The 25,817-nt window shown below is 42.2% G+C and overlaps 1 protein-coding gene and 1 long non-coding RNA gene across 4 annotated transcripts in view; one reads left to right on the forward strand and one right to left on the reverse strand.

Moving 5' to 3' along the window:
• The window catches only part of PDZRN4 (PDZ domain containing ring finger 4), a 347,368-nt gene that overhangs the window by 272,680 nt on the left and 48,871 nt on the right, over positions 1-25,817 (forward strand). For all 3 annotated transcript variants that reach the window (XM_077338568.1, XM_077338567.1, XM_077338569.1), the window contains 2 exons: positions 4,988-5,241; positions 6,683-6,785. In XM_077338568.1, the coding sequence (XP_077194683.1) occupies positions 4,988-5,241; positions 6,683-6,785 (357 nt within the window). The remainder of the gene's footprint in view (positions 1-4,987; positions 5,242-6,682; positions 6,786-25,817) is intronic.
• Positions 7,705-23,858, reverse strand: LOC143837965 (uncharacterized). Its single transcript, XR_013231152.1, has 3 exons — positions 23,716-23,858; positions 12,430-12,508; positions 7,705-8,451 (listed from the first exon to the last, which is right to left on the reverse strand). It is a non-coding gene; the product is annotated as an uncharacterized LOC143837965 (long non-coding RNA).

Consider the following 25,817-nt stretch of genomic DNA (forward strand, 5'->3'; position numbering starts at 1 on the left):
ACTTAGATGCAGAGTATTGTTGTGGGTATGAACTGATATGTCTCCATGGCTCAAGTTTCAAGGGATTAGGGTAGGAACAGCATTTGTGGTGACATTTGCTAACAGGTAGAAAAGTTGATGGTTATGGTTCCCTCTCAGGACCAAAATGATGCAAGCTTCAATGGGAATGTTGTTAACTCCATATCATTAAACAAGTTTTTGTTTAAATGTTAACATTTTAAAATTCATATTCAGTGTTCCGTGGGGAAAGAATGTACCCTCTTGGCTGCTATTATAGTGTAGCTGTTATCTCATGTTTATATAGAAACAGGCATGATTTACAAGACTGGTGACCTTCAATCAGGATAACCCAATCTGTTGAGGAACTTCAAAAATGATTACGAGTAGGGAACTTTGATCCTAAGTATTTACTCAATGTGATTTCCTCATAAGAGTATGGAAGTATTATAAAGGCCATAGGAATTTTTAAACTTAAAAAAAATTATGAAGGATGGCTTTGGCAACCACCATTCTAATTGTGAAAGGCAATGTATCCACATATAAGCAGCATTTTAATTACTGTATATATAATTAGGTAACTTGTGTAACTGTTAAAGATAGGAACATCTGAGATGGTACAACATTACTTCTTTAAACAAATAGTCAGTTTACCAATGCAGGTCATGGGAAATAAGAATCTTTATTTGGGCTATATTGGACTCATTTTATTGGGGGATGCATGGCATGACAATGGCCACCAAGTTAAACAGGACTGAACTTAGGGTATCACCTTTCAGATGCCAAAATGCTATTGTCTTTGGAAACTACATCCCCTGGAGTCTTTTATCTAGCACTAGCATGGAAGAGGCAGAGTGTGATGCTACATGGGTGTCAGATCCCAGACTGTTTCTGGCATATTGTACTTTTACAACATGCATGAATAATATGAAAAGTTAAGCAGGAAACCTGCAAAGCTGGTAGTAGGGGGGAGGTGTAATCCCATTCTTTTTCACCCCCCTCTCACTCTCTCACCAGGCCACCCACTCACCAGCCACCCTGCGTACTTACAGAACTTCCATCTGCCTGGCTTGTGTGGTGGCAGGGATCCAACCACCCAGGCAGCCTGCAGCTCATCCAATGCCTATCTCATGTGACAGTAGGGAGGTGGCAACAGTTTTGCATCCAGTACTCTGGCTAATCAAGTGGTGTTCTGGTAGAGGGTAGCTGCAGCTCCCACTGTTTCCCCTATCTGCCTTCCTAGCTCAGATGGTGGCTGAAGGCTACTCCATCATTCTCTTCCTACTAGTTACAGCGGTGTCCTTCAGCACTTGGGATGGTTTGAATAATTGGACTGTTTCTAAACAACCTTTAAAATGGTGATTGAGATCTCACAACATATTAATTTTACTATATGTGTAATTAAAAAAAATCATTTGGAAGAATTTTGTTAAACCTGGGCCTGACTCAGATTTGTACAAACATGCCCCCAAATCTGAGCCTGGCCCCAGCTTTTGACTTTTATGATCTGCATGCCAAAGTATAGGTTCAGCATTAAATATTTCATGCTTCATGTTTTCCTTTTTAAATAGATTAATTTTTATATCTATTTCTCTCTTTTTTGTCTGCTATTGCTGCATTTACAATTATATCTCACCTTTTCCATCACCAATGGTGATGCAAGCTGTTTTACTAAAACCAGTAATCACCTGCACTATAACAATTCAAAGCACTATAGCAATTCAAAGCACCTCCAACAGTAATATGCAGCTCATGCTCAAGCTAGACAGTAATACCAAATATTGCTCAGTAGCAAAGGTCATTTTAAACAAGGCCACTTTACAGTTTCCAACAATGAGAGCCAGCTTGGTATAGTGGTTAAGAGCAGTGGCTTCTAATCTGGAGAGCTGGGCTTCATTCCCCTCTCCTCCACATAGAATCATAGAATCATAAAGTTGGAAGGGGCCATACAGGCCATCTAGTCCAACCCCCTGCTCAACACAGGATCAGCCCTAAGCATCCTAAAGCATTTAATAAAAGTGTGTATCCAACCTTTGCTTGAAGACTGTCAGTGAGGGGGAGCTCACCACCTCCTTAGGCAGCCTATTCCACTGCTGAACTACTCTGACTGCGAAAATTTGTTCCTGATATCTAGCCTATATCGTTGTACTTGTAGTTTAAACCCATTACTGTGCATCCTTTCCTCTGCAGGCGATGGGAACAGCATCCTGCCCTCCTCCAAGCAACAATATTTCAAAAAGAGGGCTATCATGTCTCCTCTCAACATCCTTTTCTCCAGGCTGAACATTCCCAAGTCCCTCAACCTATCTTCACAGGGCTTGGTCCCTTGGCCCTAGATCATCCTCATTACTCCCCAATATACCCTTTCAATGTTATCTACGTCCTTCTTGAAGTGAGGCCTCCAAAACTGCACACAGTACTCCAGGTGTGGTCTGACCAGTGCCGTATACAATGGGACTATGACATCTTGTGATTTTGATGTGATGCCCCTATTGATACAGCCCAAAATGGCATTCACCTTTTTTAACATTGCATCACACTGCCTGCTAATGTTTAGCTTACAATCCACAAGTACCCCAAGGTCTCGTTCACACACAGTGTTACCTAGAAGCGTATCCCCCATCCAGTAGGCTTGCTTTTCATTTTTCTGACCCAGATGCAGGACTTTACACTTATCTTTATTAAATTGCATCTTGTTCTCATTTGCCCGTTTTTCCATTGTGTTCAGATCTCGTTGAACACGGTCTCTATCTTCTGGAGTATTTGTCAATCCTCCCAATTTGGTGTCATCTGCAAACTTGATGAGTAGTCCCTCCACCCCCTCATCTAGATCATGAATAAATATGTTAAAAAGTACCGGGCCGAGCACCGAGCCCTGAGGTACCCCGCTACTCACCTCCCTCTGGTCTGATGAAACACCATTAACAACAACTCTTTGAGTGCAGTTCTCTAACCAATTCCCTATCCACCTAACTATCTTAAAATCCAGATAGCAGTCCTTCAATTTATCCATCAGAACATCATGGGGAACTTTATCAAAAGCTTTACTAAAATCTAAGTAAACATCATCAACCAAATTTCCACGATCCAGCAAACCTGTTACTTGGTCAAAAAAGGAAACCAGGTTGGTCTGACAGGACCTGTTGGGGACAAATCCATGCTGACTTCCTTGGATCACCAAATTGTCCTCCAGATGTTTACAGATCGCTCCCTTTAATATCTGCTCCATTATCTTCCCCACAACAGAGGTCAGACTCACTGGTCTGTAGTTTCCCTGGTCATCCTTCCTCCCTTTTTTGAAGATCGGAATAACATTTGCTCTCTTCCAGTCCTCCGGGACATCTCCAGTCCTTAAAGAGGTCCTGAAGATGATGGACAAGGGTTCTGCAAGTTCTCAGGAAAGTTCTTTGAGCACTCGCGGGTGCATTTCATCCAGCCCAGGGGATTTGAACTCATCCAATGCAACTAAATGCCTATCGACAACCTCTCTGTCCATGTCAACCTGCCACCTAGACACTATCCCTTGGTTACTGCCATCTCTAGATGTGCCTAAACCCTTTGACCTGTGGGAAAAAACAGATGTAAAATAGGTGCTGAGCCTTTCTGCTTTCTCTGCATCCTCCGTTAGAGTTTGTCCATCTGCACCCAACAGTGGGCCTATTGCTTCCTTTACTTTATGTTTGCTCCACACATAACTGAAAAATCTTTTCTTGTAACAATGGGATTCCCTGGCCAATCTTAGCTCACTCTCAGCTTTGGCCTTTCTGATGATTGATCTACAGTGCCTAGTAACCTGTAGGTGCAGACATGTGGCCTTGGACCAGGTGGCCTTGGGCTAGTCACAGTTTCATTAGAGCTGTTTTCAAAGAATAGCTCTGTCAGAGCTTTCTCAGCCTCATCTACCTTACAGAATGACTGTTGTGAGGAGAGGAAGGCAATGCAATTGTAAGTTGGTTTGAGACTTTTTTGGGTTGTGAAAAGCCATGGATAAAAACCCACTACTTATTCCTCAGTGGTCTAGAGTGGAGTACCTCCTGACCTCTTCTGGGAGCCCATTCCAAAGGACTAGAACCATAGTTAAGTTCAGGTTGTTGCATAACACTGTGAAAGAAAATTGGGGAGGGGGGGTGTTGCTGTGTGATGATCTAAATTGGTGCACAAGTTTATAACTTATATTCAGTGTAATTTTACATTGAAATAAAACCCTTTAAATGATTTGTAATGTTTAAAGCTTTTTTCCCTATGCATCAGTCTAAGCAGCGGCTGGACAGATACTTATCATGGATACTTTACACTGATCCTGCATTGAGCAGGTTGGGCTAGGTGGCCTGTATGACCCCCTTCCAACTCTATGATTCTATGATTCTCACAACTTGTGCTATTTATTTTGCTTTGGACATTTTTCTAATTTGAGAGACATGTTATATGTTCTGGAAATATCATAACATCAATTATTTTTTCATCTGACAATTTTCTACCTATTTTCTTTGACACCTAGTGATGCCAGATCCCATTGTGGCCGAGAATCATCCACTTTGGCACCTCTCCCCCGGCTGCCATCATACCTGCTCCCCATACCCAAAATGTGTGGAGCTGCAATTTGTGGCTTTGCCACAAACCCTGCACACCATCAGCAGCTCTGCAAGTTTCAGATGGGGGCAAGAGGGTGCCAGGTGGCATTTTGGTCAGGGGGGTGCAGATGGGAGGCATGGCATCCACTCTGCATTTTTGGACAAAGCTCTGCCCAAAAGGCATAGCATCGCCCCCAACATCTCCAATGTGCTGAAGTCATTTTGATGTGATGTCAGAATGTTGGGGAGCTCCTGGATTATGTTCCCAAATCTTCCTGTTGCTTGCTCAATTCCACCTAGCTACCCTATTGTTAACACAGAAGACATGTTAAATTACCTGATAAATGTTATAATTGTTTGATTTCAATATTCTACAATTCTCATAATATTAACCTAGAAAGTATTTTTTTTCTTCCAAGGTTAATGGAAGAGATCTCTCCAAAGCTACTCATGAGGAGGCAGTGGAGGTTTTTCGTAATGCGAAGGAACCCATTGTAGTTCAAGTTCTACGAAGAGCACCCCTCCTTAAAGCACATGGGAGTTCACAGGATGTTCAGCTCACGGATGCTAGCACACAGACAGATATTACCTTTGAGCATATTATGGCTCTGGCCAAGCTAAGACCAACCACACCTCCTGTACCTGAAATATGTCCCTTCCTGCTTTCAGACAGGTATGATTTTTTTTCCTATTGAACTGACAAATGATGAAATATAGTATCACAATACAAGATATTCATGATCAGGGTCTTCTTTTTTACATGTACCGGGGAATGGGTGTTTAATCATTTTCCTCCTTACTGTTTAAAGATGTTTAAACCTTTCCCCCCTCACAATTTTCTGAATCAAAATGCTGCTATTAAGTGCTAAATGGGGACCTCTACAATGTCTTGCTTTTCCAAGAGGGACAATACCAAGGACATTTCAGCACATTGAAAAAAAATAGTGTTATGTCAGTGAAATGGCATAAGACTAAAAATTATCGCGCCTCCGGCCATTCCTAACCTTCTGGTTCTCTCACTTTCGTCTGCCACTTTCTTGCACTTCTTGCATTCTGCATGACTGCTTGAAATGGTAGAAGAGAGCAATGTGTTTTGCACGTGACTCTCTTCCTCCTGTCAATCAAGCCAGGCAGCCAATCACTTTCCCAAAAGGGCCCATGATGCCAGCTAATTTTTAAAAGTAAAACTACTCCACTGAAATGCCTTTGCATCTAATCATAGATGCATAGTGCTTTTTTTAATGCCACCCCTTATGGAATCATGAGCCTTGAATCTTTTAAAAATTAATCTCATTCCCGATTTTGGGAGGAGGGGTCTTTAGAGAGACATGATTTGTGTTTTAACGGGGGGGGGGTGTTTGCTTGTTTGTTTGTTTTGCTTTGCCTGCACAATTGAATGCCTATTCATTGTTCCAGGCAGTTTGCTTTAAAAAAAAAAAACATCCCTAAGAGAAGGGAGAGGGAGGCGGGTGGGAGGGCAGGAATTGGAGGCAGAGATAGCGCTACTTCCGAACAACTGGTAGCAATGGAACAAATAGGTCTTGATCCTACTTGTGACAGAAGAGCCATTTAAGTTAGGGAAAAGGTCCTTTCATTGGGAAAGGCTTCAGACTTTTCTGAGAGGATTAACAGGGTACAGACCACAGAATCTATCATCTATGAGATATCTTGAGACTGCTTAAGGAACTACAGAGGATGCATTCTGTCCTATTGACGCTAGAGGCCTAGAGATCTGGGTAGTGCTGTTTTGCTTCCAATGTCCCTGAAGCATGACCCCTGTTGACTGCCATCAGTCTGCTGCCTCATCATTTTCATACACATTTCCTTACAAATTTCTGAATGTGTTCTGAAGTAAAGTCCAGTTGTTTTTTTTTGTATTTAAAAAGTTGTAGTCAAGATTAAACAAATATAACATTTCTTGGATAGGTACTTCCTGCTACTTGACAGAATTATAATACATTTTTACAGTTAGGAACAAAATATTTCATGCTCTCAAGTAATTTCAAATAGCATTCTGTATGTTAAAAACCTAATGCAACAAGTTTCTACAATACTTTTTTAAATTTGAAAAACTGGATTCAAATACCTAACCTAATCTTCTTTGTTTCATATAGCTGCCATTCTCTTCATCCAGTGGATCATGAATTTTATGAAGGTAATGAGTATCTTTCCAGCCTGCCCACTGATGCAGACAGAACTGAGGACTTTGAGTGTGAGGTAAGACAATGTTGCCCACCACACTACACCCCCATATACATATCTGATATAGTATAGTCCCAGCTAATATCAAAAACTTTTGAGACATATAATAATTAGGAAAAATCTTTTTAAAAAAGAAAAATACTAAGCTTCCTTCTAACTTGTCATTCGTGTGAAATGTCTTATACTTCTCAAGGGTTGAATTATATATAAAAGAAGTAGAATGTTGTCGTGAGTGTTTGGTTTTGGATTTTCACTATGATTCTGAAGTGGAAATATTCAGCCAGTTTTTAAAAATGGGTTAGAGATTTTGTTAATTCTCAAAGGTGAAAAAGCAGAAACATTCTGGCATTTTCTATTGTATTGCATTATAACTGCATCTTGTGAAGGGTTCTTGACAGATCAAGGCTTAGGCTTCAGAATAAGAGGGCTTTTAACATTCTTTTATATAATACTTTTGGTACATAGTACAATGAGAACAAATTGTATGTGTTGCCATGAATATCTGTCTGTTGTTTGTTTATTACACCTTAAAGTATCTACACTATTAAAAGCTGTGATGTATCATTCTTTTATCCCAAATAACAGTTGAGTTTTAGAAATGGTGTCCCTTTATTAGATATTCATTATCCAAAGCCACCCTTTATTTGACAGTCATTAGATTGTTATCTTTATTTTAAACACAGTGGCAAAAAAGCAAGTATGCCTGTTTATGAATATAATATGTTCATGCTTTGTATGGATTTAAACTACAAATAGGATATTTTTATTTTTCTTTAAGTAGGTTTCATTCAATAGTTCTTGGAATTAGGAGAAAAGGCAATTTATCTTCCTTTTATTTGGTCTGCCTTCAAAATTTGTAATGAAACCTTGCTTGATATTTAGAAACTAAATACACTCACAGGGACTTGATAAATAGGCAAATGGATCTCTTTAATGATATTCCCATCCTGTTCTTACAAAACATTCTTTAAAAGACTGCAGAAGCCTATAGTTCTTCCCAAAAGAGAAAGGAAAATGAAATAACATTGGCTCACTGAAGCTTATCCAGGATAAAGTTTTATTTGAACTGTTTGAATAAATCGTTAAGGGATTGGTAGGAAAACAGATTCCCCCAATCCAACTTGCATTACAAAGACCAAGGAAAAGCTACCAGACTAATGAAAGCTCTGATTTTAGTTCATTTACTGTGTAATTGGCTGTGCATTTATATACATATCATTTTATGTGAAAAAGGTTTTAGAATAACGTTTTAAAAAGCACAGATGTTTTATTTTTTTGTTATTTCCCCCCCATGTAATCAATATATCAGCTATATATTTCACAGAGAGCTTAGTACAGTGGCAGCATATCCTCTTTATCTCTATTATTAATCCCTAATAATGGCTAGCATAAGTATTATGACAGTGGTAAATGATCAGGTAGGTTCTCAGTAGCCTGTAATCTCTACTAATCACACCATCCTAGTCATTAATTTTCTGTCAGCGATGATTAAGTAGCACAAGGCAAAGCCACCAAGTGACTGAAATAAAGAATATTTTACATGAAATTTAAATAGAAAAGAAGATGGTTTTGTTCTGTGGGAAGTCTGCAACCATCTCCATCCCATGTCAAAGCAACAAGAATTCTGGGACATCAGAATAATGAATATCTCTTTCCACCACAAGCTTCTGTGTATGTTCTGCTGTAAAAATAGAAGGCAGTGATTATGTATGCATGTAGATTTTAATATTCCAGGTGTATGCACTACACTGCACAAATGTATTACCTTATAATATATGTTTACCATGGTATCATAACCTCAGAATAATCATAAATCTGTTGTAAGGAAGTGATAAAACTACATAATTCATTGATTCAGATTTGTAAACATACAAGATAAGAGATTCAAGAAAAGCAGCGATATGATATCGAAGACACCAGCACAGTCCTTTGCATTCCAGAGCATTGTCCATACTTGTCTTGTGATTATAGCCGTCTTTTCTGATACAAAAGTTCAGAGGATTTCTGCATGAAGAAATCCATCTATCACGTGATTCTGGATGTATTGAACTGTATACCCAGACTTTGCCAAAAAAAACTGCTTAGTTCAATCATGATATCAGATTTTAATTCTGGATATTTGCCAAAAGTGAGAACAATTAGTAAGTTTGTATCACATAATTAATATAGGATGGTGCTGTTCAGAGGCTCCCAGAGTCCAGGCCACTGAGGGGAAAGTACAAAATTCCTGGGGCAAGTACAAAATTCCCAAGTCAACTGTATTCCATTTTTGATATGAGAATGTCTTTAGTGGTACCCTTGCCCTCTGCAATGGAAGTCCCATCGCAAAAGTGATCTAACACAGAGGGGAGAGGAAAGTTGGAGCAATTGGGGGAGGATGGGGCCCTCTGCCTCTCCTTGCCACTGCCATTGTCACTGCCTCCTCCTCTGCTGTCGCCCCCCACAGGCAAGAACCCTGTGCAGTAGGCCTCAAGGAAGAGGGCCTTAAAATCGTACAATGCTACAGAGTCCGGCCTCCAAGGTAGCCATTTTTGCCTGCAGAGCTGAACAATCTAGAGATGAGCAGTGATCTAGAGAGGATGGTAGAGGCTCACAGACTGTGGTTGAGGTGGAGTGTTTGCGGGTTTGTCCCTCCTGGACTATGGGCTTTGGCCAGCCCTTACCAGTAACTGTTTTTAGTTTGGGATGCAGAGAGGCAGAAAGACAGACATACCAGTATCAATCCTGCGAGTCTGGAAAGGTCAGGAAGATTGAAATAAAGAATATTTACAGCCTGAAACTGTAAACAGTGAACAAGTAAATGGCTGGAGAGACATGGGAACTAAAGTGACTTTTTCAAGCTTGGCCGGGTAAATAAAAACTCCTATGAACTCAAAGGCATAAGTGGCCCAGAATTTCAAGTGTATTTAGCTTTACAGGAAAATAGACATTGAGACTTTGGGGAAAACTAGGTGATGCACTTTTATTAGGCAACGATTTGGCCTTGCAGACAACAACAGGGACTGCAGTTGCCAGCAGTAGGTCTCAGGCTTCGAAGGGCAGACATCACCAGCCAAGCAACCATGTGGATTCTGGGGCCACGTGCATTCCTTTTGAAGGGATGCATGTGAGGGGAGAGCTTTCCCTTAAGCCTAACTGCCTAGAGACGAGCTGTACTTCCAGGGGATTCTCGGACCCCACCTGGAGGCTGGCATCCCTAAACCTCGGGGATACAATGCTATACAGTCACCCCTCCAAAGTAGCCATTTTTGCCTGCAGAGCTGGTCTGTATAGTCTGGAGATGAGCAGCAATTCCAGGCCCCACCTGGAGGTTGGCTGTCCTTGGTCTGAACATATTCCTTGAAGCCTGAAACTAGGGCCTCAAAAGTGTGTAATGCCCCCACAGCTACCTAGCACACCCTGACCTATTTTAGGTCAAGAAAACATTGCAGAGAGGAGGTTAGGTTGCCAGATTGGTGTAGATTCATCTTCTGGAATTCCACACTACCTAGGTGTGCATAAACCTGACTAAGGTACAGAGGGACTTCCTCTTAGAGTTGCCGTCTTCCAAGTGAGGCTCTCTACCCCACCACCCTCACGGAGGAAGGGAAGGCGATTGGAAACTGTTTTGAGACACCTGAAGCCTGCTGGGTCACTGCAGCCCATTCCCAGTTTTCTTAGATCTCTCACAGCCTCACATCCCTAACAGGTTGTCTATTGTGGAGATATGAAGGCAAAGGGTGTTTTTAAACCACTTTGAGACTCCTTTGGGTAGTAAACAGCAGGGTACAAAAATCCAGCTCTTCTTCTAAAGAGCAACTGTGAAAGAAGCATTTGGGCACATGATATTTTATCAACAGTAAAAAAATGGAGACAGAAGAAGCAGGGTGGACACCTGTGTACTGTGATTACCCCATGTGTATTAGGGCAGGGGGACAAGAAAGGAAATGATGTTGAATGCAGAACTGGGAGGAATTGGTTGCCATGTAATCTCCCCCTAAGAAGAGTCTTCAGTCTGATTTCCCCTTCACATAGCTGAAGACGTGGCCCTGGAAAGCTCATCTGTAACCACTATGCCTCAATTCCCAAAGGTCAGTCTTCTCCGATATCCAATGAACAATCCACACCACATGTTCTTGACAGTCATATCTCCACACCCATTCCCTCATTTGTCTCCACACCACCACAACCTCCCACACAACACACACATTCAACCCCATGCCCTTACAAACTGGACAACTCCTCCTCTTCCTCTTCCCACTGCCAAGCTCTAGCGCCCATTGTATTCCTGGATACGACGGGCTTTGCCTCTAGTTATTTAATAATTTAAGACTTATTTAATATTCCTTATTTATTCCTGCCTGATTCTCATTTAATTATTATCCCACTGGAAATATACTTGACTGCAAAGATCATCTTCCAAGACTCTTCTTAAGATGCCCCACATTCTGAGATATGTGCCTTCTCTGCTGTGGCACCAGGACTATGGAACTCTTTTCCTAGAGATAATAATTTATCCCCTTCTATGACTGTTTTCCATGAGTGAAGACTTTTTAATTTTTTAAAATTTCATATGGTGTTCCCTAAGTCAGTGGTCCCCAACCATAGGGCTGCGGACCAGTGCCAGGCCGTGAAGGCCCTGGCACTGGGCCGCGGCTCCCTCTCCCCCCCCCCCCCTGCAGTAAGAAACTTCCCAGGCCACAAGCAAATCGGCCGCAAAAGTGGCCGATTAGCTTGCGGCCCGGCAAGTTTCGTTTTGTGGGAGGGGGGAGAGGAAAGCAGGGCTGCGCATGTGTGGTAGTTTGGTGCATGTGCAGAAATGCTGCGCATGCGTGTTTGCGGCCACACATGGTGCAGCTGCACCATGCGTGGACCTGCTGCGCATGCACGGCCACGCGATCGCCCTCCCCACCACTGCCAGTCCGCAGCCTTAGAAAGGTTGTGGACCACTGCCCGTGGTGATTCCTATGTTTTAAATTACTATTCTGTGTGCTTTTAATATTTTAGTTATGTTTTTTAGTTTTAATTGTTTTGATTGTTTTGATATGTTTTTACAATATTTTGCATAAAGTGTGAGGTGCCTTAGTGACTAACTAGGCAGAAAAGTAGCACACAATTTTTGTAAATGAATAAAAATGTTGTATCAGTTACTCTCTGATTACCTCAGCTGTCTCCAAAGCTGTCAAATATCAAAATTAGAGTCCAAGACATTTTTATTTTGCAAGTAACAAGTTAGCTTTGTCTTTCAAACTAGCTTTATCTTCCCATTGGCCACCTCTAAAACCAGAACTTTGACCTCCAATGATAAACAAATTGCCTGTCCATCTATGTATTAGAAACAACCCATTGAATTTCTCACTTTGGCTACAGCCCCTACTATTATCAAGTGTACAGTTGGCAACTGTAGGAAACTTCTGTGTTCACAATACTCAAAACTGCAGTCTTTTTCTTTATATCCAACTAAGGTCATTTTTTTCTAAAACTTGAAATAAATCAGAAGGAGCCCTGAGCAAGTTAAAGTCAGATTCCGAATTCAGCAGCCACAGAAATAATTTAAAATAAAGGCCTTGAAGAAATATTGTGCTCTCTAACCACAGTCCTAATAAAAGACATATTTGTTATAGCCTAGAACAGTCATGAAAGCCATGAACAGGGCTGTAATTTTCCACTGCAATTATACCTGGAACATTTGAGGAGAAAGAAGACTGGAGTGAAGGACGAAGGGATCAATATGGCAAATGCATGGAGACCATACGAATCTGATAAATACATTTTAGTGGGAAAGAAAACATGCTTGTTAGATAAGGAAGTAGTATCAAAACACACAAAAGCCATAACAGCTGCTACATCAATACTCTCAATTTTATTTATAATAATTGTTACACAGAGAAAGAAGCCATGACCTCACACCAGTGCTAAGAGTATTTAAGCAGGGTCATAACAAGAGTGGGGCAAGTGCATGACTAGAATACTGATCACAAGCACCAGAACTATGTTAACATTTATGAGCTCATAATTTTTGTGTAAAGGCTTTAAACCTATTGTTAAAAAATGCTGTTTCTTAACAAAATCAGTAGGAATGGGTCCCCACCCCCAAAAAGGCACTATTACAAACTCCATCAGTCTGATCCATCTTATTCTGCCGAGCTGCGTTTCTTGCTGACTCAGAGGGATTTTCCAATGAGAGGTATCCAGCCCTGTTTTTAGACCTGATAATATGAAATACTGTTGTACAAGTGGGCCATAAATATGTAAGTTGGCCTTTTATTACTATAATAGTGCTTGTGTATTCTTTTTAAAATGGAGAACTCATTTTATAATCATTAAGGAGACTCAGTACCACTATATAATGTATTTATGCATTGTTATCAGTGCTTCAAGTGGGTCAGCAAAGGACAGGCCTATTAAGAGACCTGCCTAAGGTCACAGACCTAGCTGGTAATGGAGATGGCAAGCCAGCAATTCTACCAGCTGTCTCAGATGTTTAGGCTACTAAATCACACACTCTCTTTTTGATCTAATCTGGATAAGTGGGTCATTGAGGTGAGTCAGGATATCAGGTCAGTTCCTGTCATGCTTGTTTGTTCTTTATCTTTATGTCTGTTTAGAAGTGCTTATCATAAAAAGAGGGGGGGGGGAGGACTGGCATTCAAAGTGGATAAGATGTCATCTGTAGCTGTCACTGATAATGAATATCCCAATTTATGGACATGAATTGTTTCCCTCACTGGAAATTATCTCTAGGGTTGAGGCAAAAAGGACACAAAACTGACAAAACCATCACCGTTATCACTAATCATTTTCTTAGTACTAGGAACAGAGTACATCAAGGAAATAAAGTTAGTTTTGCTGCATGAAGTGAGCACAGGGTTACTCCACTTTTCACTAGAAAGATAAACAAAATTTGTATGTCAATGATGCAAAATAGGGTTTTATTATTTTTCCCTCATAGAGGAAAGGTGACCTTAACTTTGCAGACATTGTTGGGCACTGCTATGCCACCTTGATCTATTTTTCCATGAGGAAGAAGCCTGTTGTTAAGAATATAAGAAGAGCCTTGCTGGATCAGACCTAAACTGCAAAGTTCCAGACTCTTCGGACTTTCCTCATAAGAAAAGTGTTCCAACCCCCATATCATCTTGGTTGCCTTCCTCTGCCCTTTTTCCAGCTCTGCAATATCCTTTTTGAGATCTGGGGACCAGAACTGTACACAGTGTTCAAAAAAGGGGTAGACACAAACCTGAAAAATTGAGGTTTGTGGGTGTTCGTGGGGTCACAAACCTTGAACCCCAAACTTACATGAAACCCCACCCCCATGTTCATGGGCCAGTCCAGTTTGCTGGGTTCATTGTGCAGTAGGTGGTCTCCTGGTGTGCTATTCACTGTGGAGCCCCTACATCATCTCATTGTGGACATGGTTTCTGGGTGTGGGACACCCATCTCCCCTTTGCTCCTAGGAGGTGGTCACCTGTGCACCTCCCCATGTCACACCTTAAGAGGGAGGTGGTCACCCATACACCTCACAAAATTCCTGGGGCCCAAGTCAACTGTATTCCATTTTTGATATGAGAATGTCTTTAGCGGTACCCTTGCCCTCTGTAATGGAAGTCCCATCGCAAAAGTGATCTAACACAGAGGGGAGAGGAAAGTTGGAGCAATCGGGGGAGGTTGGGGCCCTCTGCCTCTCCTTGCCACTGCCATTGTCACTGCCTCCTCCTCTGCTGTCGCCCCCCACAGGCAACAACCCTGTGCAGTAGGCCTCAAGGAGGAGGGCCTTAAAACACTGTATAAATTTACATGGAACATTACAACAATCTATACCATTTTATAATTTTCAATAGAACATCACAATCTAACAGTAACAATTACAACACAACACGAATAACAACAACGCTGGGGAGATCAAATTGTTCAGTCATGGCAGGGTGTCTGGGGGGACCAGCAGATGTTCCAAGTTGGCAAATGCCTGGTGGAGGAGCTCCCTTTTGCTGGCCCTGCGGAACTGTGGGAGTTCAGGCAGGGCTTTTGTGGGTTCAAATGCATTGGATACGCACTGTATTAGAAATGTTATAAAGTATGTGTTGTATTTTAAAAGTCACACTTTAACACTATTGTTATGTGTTATACAGATTCTGTTAAATCAGCTAATAGAGGGGCCTTTTTAGGATATGTGAATTCTGTAAATATAGGATTAAATAACGAGCTGAAGGTGGTAAGTCAACTCCTGATGATGGTGACCAGAGAACTGGTTCTTAGATTAAAATTGCCACTGATATACAGCATATCGTGATGTGCACATACATCCCAACAATAATGTCCCTGTGACCTAATCAAGGTTCTTTTGTCCAGTTCAATACTCCCAATTAATCACACTGAGTGGAAAGCCTTTTAATATTTATTTACTACAGCAACAAATACCCTTTCCTTGGAAGCTGGGAAAGGTGATGCCCTCACGGGCCAGGCCAATAACCTGGGATCTCCACCCCTTGTCCCATCTCCAGGACCACCCTGCAGCTCCCGATCCAGCCTTTCAGAAACTACTGGCAGGGATCTGGATCATCACGTGGCATCAATTCCAGCCCCCAAGATTTGCACATTGTAATGGCATAATCATGCCTTCTAGCCTTCATGCACAAGATAAGACCAGCTTGATTCTGTTCAGAACATTCCCTTCACCGATTCATGGGGAAGCAGCATTCCAGATAGGAACATATCACTATCTTGATAAAAACTAAATGTCAAAAACAGTTAAGCCAATATGCAGATCTATAGTCAATTTCTAATAACTGTATGATCAATCAGAAGGTTGCAATCATTTTCTTTACCACCATGCCATCAACAACACCAGCCATGCCTACTTTATTTCTGACATGCTCAGCTGTGCTGCAGAAATGCCAGCTAGCCTTGAGGAGAAAAATGACTGAAAAGCATTTGTGTTAGATTCATGTGGGTAGCTATGTTGGTCTGAATCAGCAGAACAAAGTTTGAGTCCAGTGGCACCTTTAAAACCAACAGAGTAGCACCTAAAACTAAAAAAGCAGAAAGGAGCATAAAGCAGAAATGACAGTAATTTCTCCCAACTTTCTGCTCACCACAATATTTCACAGCGACCAAAAAGTATGGGGTAAAATGGCTGGGAAGCATTTTACCCCCTGCTTTCTTCTTGCTGTGGCTTTTCATGTGCACCATGAAACTTCATCTGGCTGTTTAAATGGCTCAGAGCTATTTAAATTCCTGCTTTCTTCTCCCTGTTACTTTATGCAGGGAGTAGAAAGCAGGGGTCTAAACTTTAAATGCTTCAAAAAATGATACAAACCAGTTTGGTTTATGTATTCATCTATTAGGTCATGGCTCAGCTACGAACTTCACAAAAATGCAATTTCTTCTCATCCCTAAGATTAAAGTGTTTGAACAAAGTTCAAGCCCAGAGACCAACAAAGTTTTATTCAAAGTATATGATTTTGACACTTCTTAAATGGCTTTGAGACATTTAAACCAAGAAACCTATTTTTGTGAAGAGTAGAAATGGCTTTGAGCCATTTAGACCCTGTTTTCTGCTCTTCATGAACCACCAAGATCTATATTAAAATTCATGGTAGTTCATGGTAGCTCTTCAGTTTGTGAACATTGCTTTTCGAACTACGAACCTCCCAAAATTTGTGATGAACTTTAGTTCATGAGACCATTCATGCCCTTCTCTATTTAGCATATTATGACCCTGCTGTGAGGACCCCCACAACATGGAAGTGGGTTTTTTTTAACTGACCTATGTGTGAGGCTGTAAAGATTGAAGTGGCCATTAGGCTGGTGCTTTCTCATCATTTGTCATGTACAAGTGCCCTAAAATGCTATTCAGGCAAATAATCAGGTTTCCAACAGCTGTCTAGCAGCCAAGTGCTGTGCTCTACAACTTGACTTTAATTAACATGCCAAAATAGTTTTCACAGAATTTTAGTTCAAGGATGCTCAAATATGTGGAACTATAGCAACTGTAGCAGTTCTGAAATTGTCATTATGTACCCTGTTCACTAGACAAATGTTCCTCAGAGCATATGTTAGCACATCTGTTTTTTCCCCTAAATTCTGTTTGGGTGGCTGGATGTTTAAAGTATAGCGATGAGTCAAATAAATCTTTAACAATGCTTACACAGCCAAGTACAAATCATTGACATGGTGGGGGTCACACAGGAAACATAAATTATTGCAGCCATTATAACTTGTCAAATTGATGTTCAGTGTATTAGATCTGAAAGTGAGATTTTGTATGTAACTAAAGATCATTATTGTCTACAAAAAGACATATCTTGAAAATTGAGTTTGCTGCTTAAAATAGGCTGGAAATTTTGGACAACGTTTGGTTCTTGGATGACAGTAGAACTTGTATGAGAATGCAGTTCCATAATTTTCCAACATTTTAGGTGATTTTCAACAGCTGTAAAGGCTACATGTTAAAAGAGAAGAACTGGTATGTAGGAAGTATGAATATTTAACTGATTCTTTCTCATTTCTATACCCTGAATTCCCACTCCCAAGTTATTACTTGTCATTCTTTCACAGTGAGGGTAAAAAAACGGTTGGGGTGATAATATTTATTTAGAATTTTATAGCTCCCTAAATCCCCAAACCAGGCTACTGCATTCTTGTTTTGTTATTTGGTTGTTCTTAAACTACATTCTCCCAAAGAGACTGATCTGGAAATGTCAGGTTCAAATCCCCACAAATCTTCCATGACCTTATTAGGTATTGCTTAAACCTCTACTATGAAGATGACAATACAACATTATTATGAGAGCCAGCTTGGTGTGGTGGCTAGGAGCAGCAGTCTCTAATCTGAAGAACTGGGTTTGATTCCCCACTCCTTCACATGCAGCCAGCTGGGTGACCATGGCCGAGTCACAGTTTTCTCTGAGCTCTTTCAGCCTTACCACGCTCACTGTGGAGCAGGAAGGATAGGTGACTGTAAGCTGTTTCTCCTATGGGTCATAAAAGGCTGGGTACAGAAAAAAAAACCAAAACAGCTCTTCTTATGGGGCTTACAATGTAATATATGTGAACCTTATCATGCTCAGGAAATTATCAAGCTATATTTTAAATATTCCAGTTCACATAGCACTCAACATTCATGGCAGGTGCTGTCAGAATGCATACCATTCTCTTGTTTTTGTAAGATATTATCACATGTAAACATGTGTATAGACTACTGTATTGTTGTGATTGAGTATTCTTTCTTGGTGGATTCTTTACTGAATTTGTTTGCAATTCCTGCAAGATTGGATACATGTGCGTTACCAAAAAAGTGCTACGGGTGCATGAATATTGTGCTACAATTTGCACTGTGCGAAATGTCAAAATTCCACTACAGACTGTAGTGGTTCGGGCTACCGCAGACATCCAGCAACACTGGCAGATGTGCGGAATGGACCTGTGTATTTGTCGTGGAGTCAGGATGAAAACATACCTCCATTTTTAGTAATGCTGCAATGTAGAGGAAGGAAAATAAACTGATAGATAAAATAGAGTGGAAGAAATATTTCTGGAGCTATGAACTACCAAACAGTTTCAGATAATGGAGAAAAGCCTCAGATGAGAGAAATATATGGTATATAGGATATGGTTTTGTTTTTGTTAAACATAGAGGGTTCACTATTTTAAGGATATCCATTTGTCCTTATAATATGCTAATCTCTCAGGAAGGATTTGAACATTCACAGTAATTAGGGAGGAAATAGTGGAGTTCATGATGCCTGTGACTTAGTAGGGGATGTGCTGGTGGCAGCTGAAGTTTTTGTAGCTTGGGAGTCTATAATCCTTAAGGAATCTTTTCCTTGCTTTCTTACTTATGAGACATTCTCCTTAAAGAATCTTCCATGCTATCTATAAGCTCAAGACTTAAGTATACTTTAAAAGATAGTGTCAGCAAAGTCAAGCCAACCCATTGAGTTTTCCTGGGCATTAATATCATGTGAGCTCACACCCCATTAACTTAACTGTATAGAAAGCATTTAGTAAAAGCTGAATGCACAGAGGACAAAATGCAGCCCATCTAATAGGAATATCTGCTTTCTTCAAAAGCCATTGTATATGCAATAAGGCAAAGCCAACATGAGCCCTCATATACTTCCCCTAAGATTAATTGAATATACTTGCCAAATAACATGAGACATTACTTGTCAAAATTGATAAAATCCCTTCCAGGCCCAGTACATAATTTACAGGGAAATTTAACTCTTCAGTGCTTATTTTTTCCTGCCTTCCAGATTCAATGATAAGAAGTGCATACATATTAATAACTCTAGTTAGAAAACAGTATACTGGTGTTTGATTCTTTCTAGAATCTCAGGTCTTTGGTCTACTGAAAATGTAAGCAGATTAAATTTTGGGGGGTAGGCTACTGGATCCTAAAGAGCCTCTTGCGGCGCAGGGTGGTAAGGCAGGTGACTTGCTGTCTGAAGCTCTGACCATGAGGCTGGGAGTTCGATCCCAGCAGCCAGCTCAAGATTGACTCAGCCTTCCATCCTTCCTAGGTCAGTAAAATGAGTACCCAGCTTGCTGGGGGGTAAAACGGTACTGACTGGGGAAGGGAATGGCAAACCACCCTGTATTGCCAAGAAAACGCTAGAGAGCGTCACCCCAAGGGTCAGACATGACTCGGTGCTTGCACAGGGGATACCTTTACCTTTACCTTTACATTTATTGCATCTTAAGACAGAAATTCATGGATATAATTATCTTTCTTCTACAGTGTTGTAACTCTCTATTTCTTTTTGGTAGGCAGCTAACCAAATAAGTTCTGCCAAAATTGGCACCCAGTGTGATTTGTTTTTGCCGTGCTGCTTATAAGAAGCCAGAATCGTCCTCTGTCAAAACTTATATCTGAGAAATCAGTGGGGAGTGCAGTTTTATTTTGTTAACTGCAAAGATGCTAGCAGTCCCAGCTTGTTTACATCTAGACTGTCTTGCTTTTCTATTTCCATACAAATACTCACAAAATCTGCATTACATAATAATTTGTGTTAAAGAGGAAAAACCTGGGTATTTCATTAGGCTATTTTGACGTGTGTGGGATTTCACTGGCTTTAAAAGGGTGAACTTTAATCTGACCATAGACATTTTAGCAGGATTGGTCATAAATTCTGCAAAACAGAAAAGCTCCAGGGGTGACTAGGATGAGAGCTGCTACAATCCTAAAATTCTCATTACCTTCTATAGTAAAAATGTCTAAGAGCAAGTGTATATCTAGGTTAACGTGCGCCAATTCTGCACGGGTGGAAAAGGCTGAGAGGGAAGAAGGGCTAATCCCCACTTCCACGTGATGCAACCACTGGGCAGGCCCCCTCCTGGGCCTACGACAGATTAGGCCCTCAGTTGCCACAGGCTAAGGGAACACAAGAAAATCTACATCCCCTTAGCAGCAGGGTTCAACATGCCTTGTCATGTGGCAGGCCCATGTGGACAGGGAAGAGCTGGGCCTCCTAGGCCCGGCTCCTCCCTGCCCTACGGTAGCCCAGAGGGGGCAAAAAATGCCTCTGTTGGCTTTGCAATGCTTTGCTGCACCACAGGGTGGACCAGAGCATTTTTATTTCTTTTGCAGGAAGGTAAGATTGCATGGGACCCATTTCAGTGCTGGAGCAGATCCGGCACTGAAATGAGCCCCCCATGGGAACACAGAATGCTGCGGAGCATGGCTACCCCCTGTACTATTCTTCATATTCTTGCAAGTTTATTGTCATGTTACTGTGAATGGGTCTATTGCAGTGGTTTTGCCTTAAAATGACACCTGATGATGATTAGAGCATTAAACAGCAGAAAGTAACTATCACAATCTCTGTACTCCCTCACATGTATCTAACAGAAGTGCACTTTGTGCCAGTTATGCTCTAGCTAAATATGTAAAATAAAACAAACATTACAAAATTATGCCCAAAGCTTCTTTGTCCATTGACCTTTTCATTGCTTAGAGAAAAGGCCAGTGTTTGGCAATATCAATAAAAAAGACAAATCTTCAGTTCCTGTACCAGTAGGCTAGTTGGTCTGGAAGCAGTAGGAAAACTTCTTCCAGCAGGTTATCCCAGAATCTTGATATAAATATGCTGTGTTTATTTTTTTGAACTATTAATTCATAAAGGAAGATTCCTCTTTGCTCTTGTAGAGATAATAGGTCTAATATGATAGGCTAGTTTGTTGTGACAACACCTTCTCAGGCGTCTTTCAGTCTAGAACTCCATGTATTATACATGATAGCATTGACAATTATGGGCCTTCCATTTGTCACGGAGAAGAATGTTTTGAAAACAAGAGACATCCCTTGTCTGCTAATTGAAATAAATATTTTAGTTTTATTGCAAATCCAGTGGAGCTGGATTTAATGCATTTCACATACTGAGAATAAAGACAGGAGGGAATTGTGATGTGAAGACAGGATTCAGCATTTCCCACAATAAAACAAGTTCATCAAATGTTTGGGGCAGTGTTTACTCAGAGCTAGTTGTATGCCATGATCAAGTGTGAAGGAATGAAAGAAGCATGGAATGTATATTGAATGCAAAAATCAGCACTGTGATTTTGGAGAGGTGGGGACTTTAAAAACACAAACTCCAGTCTAATCTATACTACCCCAAGGTTACCCATTCTAGAGGGGGGATGGGAGACAGAGGGTGCCGATTGCACTTCGCTACTGCTGCTATAAGGGGGGGGCAGATCTTTGCAGCCCAGCCTCATCTAACGACCTGGTGGAAAAGCTCTGTTTTACAGGCCCTGCAGAACACAGTAAGCTCTCGCAAGGCTCACAAATGGTATCTTTGAAAACGGTATCTTTGAGAATGGTACTGAAAATAAATATTTAACATCTACTGAAATCCCTGGTGGTACATGGAAATTAAGTACCTAGGTCTTTAGCCTTCCTAATTGTTACTGGAGGTTGGCTACCCCTGGGTTGGAAATATTCTTGGAGGTTTGGAGGTGGGACTTTAAAATCGTACAATGCCTCAGAGTCCAGTCTTCAAAGGAGCCATTTTTCACTGCAGTTGGGAGGGAGTGGTGCAGGTGTGTCCCTCCTGGGCTATGGGCTATGGCCAGCCCTTACTATGGCCAGCAACTGTTTGTATTCTGGGGCACAGACAAGCAGACCAGCATCAGTCCTGTGAGTCTAGAAAGTGCAGGAAGATCTAAATAAATATTTACAGCCTGAAACTGCAAATAGTGAACAAGTAAATGGCTGGAGACACACGGGAACTGTAATGAATTGTTTCAACCGTGGCCTGGCAAATAAAAAAACAGTATAAAAAACCATAGTAAGATAAAGACTGCTGTGCACAGACAGTCTTCCTCTTAGGGTTGCCAGCTTCCCTGTGAGGCTCGCTACCCCACCTCCCTCATGGGGAGTCTGCTATGGGGAGAGAAAGGGAAGACTTGGAAAACACTTTGAGACACCTGAGGCCTGTTGGGTCACTACAGGCCATTCCCAGTTCTCTCAGACTTCTCACAGCCTTACATACCTCACAGGACTATTGTTGGGAGACAAATGGAAAAGGAGTTTGTAAACCGCTTTGAGACTCCTTTGGGTAGTAAACAACAGGGTAAAAAATCCGTTCTTCTTCTAAGAAGCAATCATGAAAGAAGTATGTGGGCACATAACACTTTATCAACAGTGAAAAAATGGAGACAGAAGGAACAGGGTGGACACCTGTGTACTGTGACTACCCCGTGTGTATTAGGGCAGAGAGACATTTTGGTGTCTGTGACCTAATTCATACAAGAAGGGAAATGACGCAGAACTGGGGGGGAATTGGTTGCCATGTAATCTTCCCCTAAGAAGAGTCTCCAGTCTGATTTTTCCTTCACATATCTGGAAAGCTCATCTGTAACCACTATGCCACAATTCCCAAAGATCAGTCCTCTCCCACACTCAATGAACATTCCAAACCACAGGTTATTGATACCCATATCTCCACACCCATGCCCTCATTTGCCACCACGCCACCACAACCTCCCACACAACACACACGTTCAACTCCATGCCCTTACAGACTGGACAACTCCTCCCCTTCCTCTTCCCACTGCCAAGCTCTAGTGCCCGTTGTATTCTTGGGTACAACGGGCTTTGCCCCTAGTAAAGTAAAGAAGGCAGTAGACATGCTAAGATGACAGAGAGAAAGCAGAAAATCTTAGTACCTAATTTGTCTCTGATTTTTCTCAAAATAATATGGATACATCTAGGAATGGTAGTAGGCAAAATATTGTGTCTAGGTGGTGAATTGACAGAGATTGCTGAGAGGCGTCTGGTTGCACTGGATGAGTTCGACTCCACTAGGCTAAATGGTGTGTACCCAGAAGTGCTTAAAGAATTTTCTGGAGAGTTTGTGGAACCTTTGTCCATCATCTTTAGGACTTCTTGGAGGACTGGTGATGTGCCAGAAAACTGGAAATGTGCCAGAAGACTGGAGGGGAGCAAATTTTATGCCAATCATCAAAAAAGGGAGGAAAGAAGACCTTGGAAACAACAGGCTAGCAAATCTTACTTCAATTGCAGGGAAGATAATGGAGCAGATTTTAAAGGGGGTAATCTGCAAACATCTGACAGACATTTGTTGATCCGGGGAAGTCAGCACAGATTTATCTCCACAGATTATGCCAGATCAACTTGGTTTACTTGTTAGATCATGGAAACTCAGTGAATGTTGTTCACCTAGATTTCACTTAGGCTTTTGTCAGGGCTGCAGACTGGATTTTTGGATGATTTGGTGGATAGGGAAACTGCACCTAATGAGTAGTTGTCAATGGTATTTTATCGGATTGGAGGGAGGTATGCAGTACTGGGTCCAGTACTGTCAGGAGTCAATCCATGGAGATGAGGCTGGTGATGAGGCAGAGGTGGAGAAAGATGAGCCTCAACCAAGCACCAGGCAGGAAGCCTTTAGCAGAAGGGAGCCTTTGGAGCAACAATGGCAAAAGCAGAGGCAAGACTTACGTTGCAGGAGGAAGAGTACCTGGATGGCTGCTTGTTATCACCAGAGGCTGTGTGCTGCCCTAGCTGGCCACACACAGTAGCAGCTGTCTCGGAGAAGCCTTGGCGGCAAGCCCAGCCGGAGCAGAGTCAGAGTTCAGTCCAAGTCACAGGGAGTTAAACAAGTACAGTGCAGAGCAAGGCAACGAATAGTTGAGCAGTCCCAAGGTCAAAGTCCAGAGAATGCGATAGTCAAACAAAGCCACTTCACTTGACCAATGCCGTAGTTAAGAACGAAGCCAGGGGTCAGTTGCCAGAGACGTTCACAGGAACAGAGCCAGTCCGGGGGGGGGGGTAGTTGCATAGATTGCATCCATGCCTGAAAAGTCGTTTCTGTTTTCCTAAATGCAGCCCAGCTAATTAGCTGCACCTGGGGGGTGACTCACCCATCCTCCCCGGAGCTAACCCAGCTGGACCCCATCTATTAAGGCAGAGTGCCTGCAGCCTCTGGCTTCTTCCGCGTTCTGCCAACCCCACCCTACGGCTTCGTCTGAGTCGCTCGGGTGATCCATCAGAATCTGATTCAGACTCCTGCTGTGGCAGTGTCCATGATCTCTCATATGCCGGGCCCGGCTGACTTGAGCAGCCCTCTCCAGTGTCCCTGCCAGAATACCCTGTTTCTTCAGCCTCTTCAGCCATAGCTGACTCAGCTGCCAGCTCCAGTTGCTCTGGCAACTCTGGCTGGAAGACACATCTGATTCTTCACAGAGTGAGGATTGAAAGACCTGCAAACTCAGTATGTCTTTGTAGGAGCTTGCATTATCCCCTGGCCATGCCTATTTGAGGCTGAGGCATGGAGTGCTCAATCTGAGTGCAGCAAGTGGAATAATTGCCTTGTCCACATCTGTACACTAAAATTCCTACCCATCCTGATCTCCTGGCCATTCCTGACTCCATATTGACCATGACTTTGACTCCTTACCACCTGCCTTGTCCTCTTGGACTGCATGATAGTATTCTGCCTTCCTTTTTTCCTTTTGACTTATGGACTGTGTACCAACTTAGCTCTGGCTTGCTAGTAACAGACTGTTTGTCTCTGTGTGTTTCCAGCAAGATGGCCAGGACTTTGTAAGACTCTCACTGTACTTCTGGCCTCCTGCCAGAACTGATAACCACAGCACGGAATCCTGCCAGCTCCAGGGTCAGTGCAGCTGAGCACAGACAGTGTCTCGTGGCCCCACCAGGAGAAAGCTTGGATTTCCAGCCTAGCCAGGAACAAGCCATCACAGTTACTTTTCCACATTTTTATCAGTGAACTGGATGAGGGAGTTAAAGGACTACTCATTACATTTGAAGATGACACCAAATTGGGAAGAGTAGTGCCCTATAGCCCAGCTGGTCCATACTAATGGGCTAGGATGTCATCAGTTTGTTGATGATACCCAGCTCTATCTCCTAATGGACAGCCAGCCGGATCTCCCCCCAGATACATTTGCCAGTTGTTTGGAAGCAGTGGCTGGATGGATCAGGAAGAGTTGCCTGAAACTCAATCCCTCCAAAATGGAGGTCCTGTGGCTAGGGAGAACAGGGCAGGAGTTGGAAGCATGATTACCCTGCCTAGATGGCATGCAACTGACATCTGCACCACTGTCCAGGTATCTGGGGGTGATCTTTGATGCCTCCCTTACCATGGAGGCTCAGATCACAAAGGTAGCCCAGACAGCATTTTTCCATCTGCACTAGACATGACTACTAGCAACCTACCTGTACTTGGAACACCTGGCTACAGTGATCCATGCAGGCCCCAGGAAGCATGCCTAGCCTCAACCAGGGCCAGGGTCTTTTAAGTCTTGTCCCCTACCTGTTGGAATGAGCTCCCTGAGGAGCAGTGGACCCTGTTGGTTCCGCAGGGTCCACAAAATGAAGCTCTTCCACCAGGCGCTTGGTTGAGGCTGGGTACAATGAGTACTGGGGAATTTCAAACTCCCCCCCCCCATTTCTTGGGTATTAGACCTACAGAACTACCCTGCTGTGTCCATACCCCTAGCCACTCCAGCCCACCAAATTGACTGTATTGGAGGCTGGGGAGATCTTTCAGTTATACTGCCATCTTGCCTTATTGTATT

Source organism: Paroedura picta, chromosome 5, assembly GCF_049243985.1.
Source record: "Paroedura picta isolate Pp20150507F chromosome 5, Ppicta_v3.0, whole genome shotgun sequence".
Lineage (NCBI taxonomy): Eukaryota > Metazoa > Chordata > Lepidosauria > Squamata > Gekkonidae > Paroedura > Paroedura picta.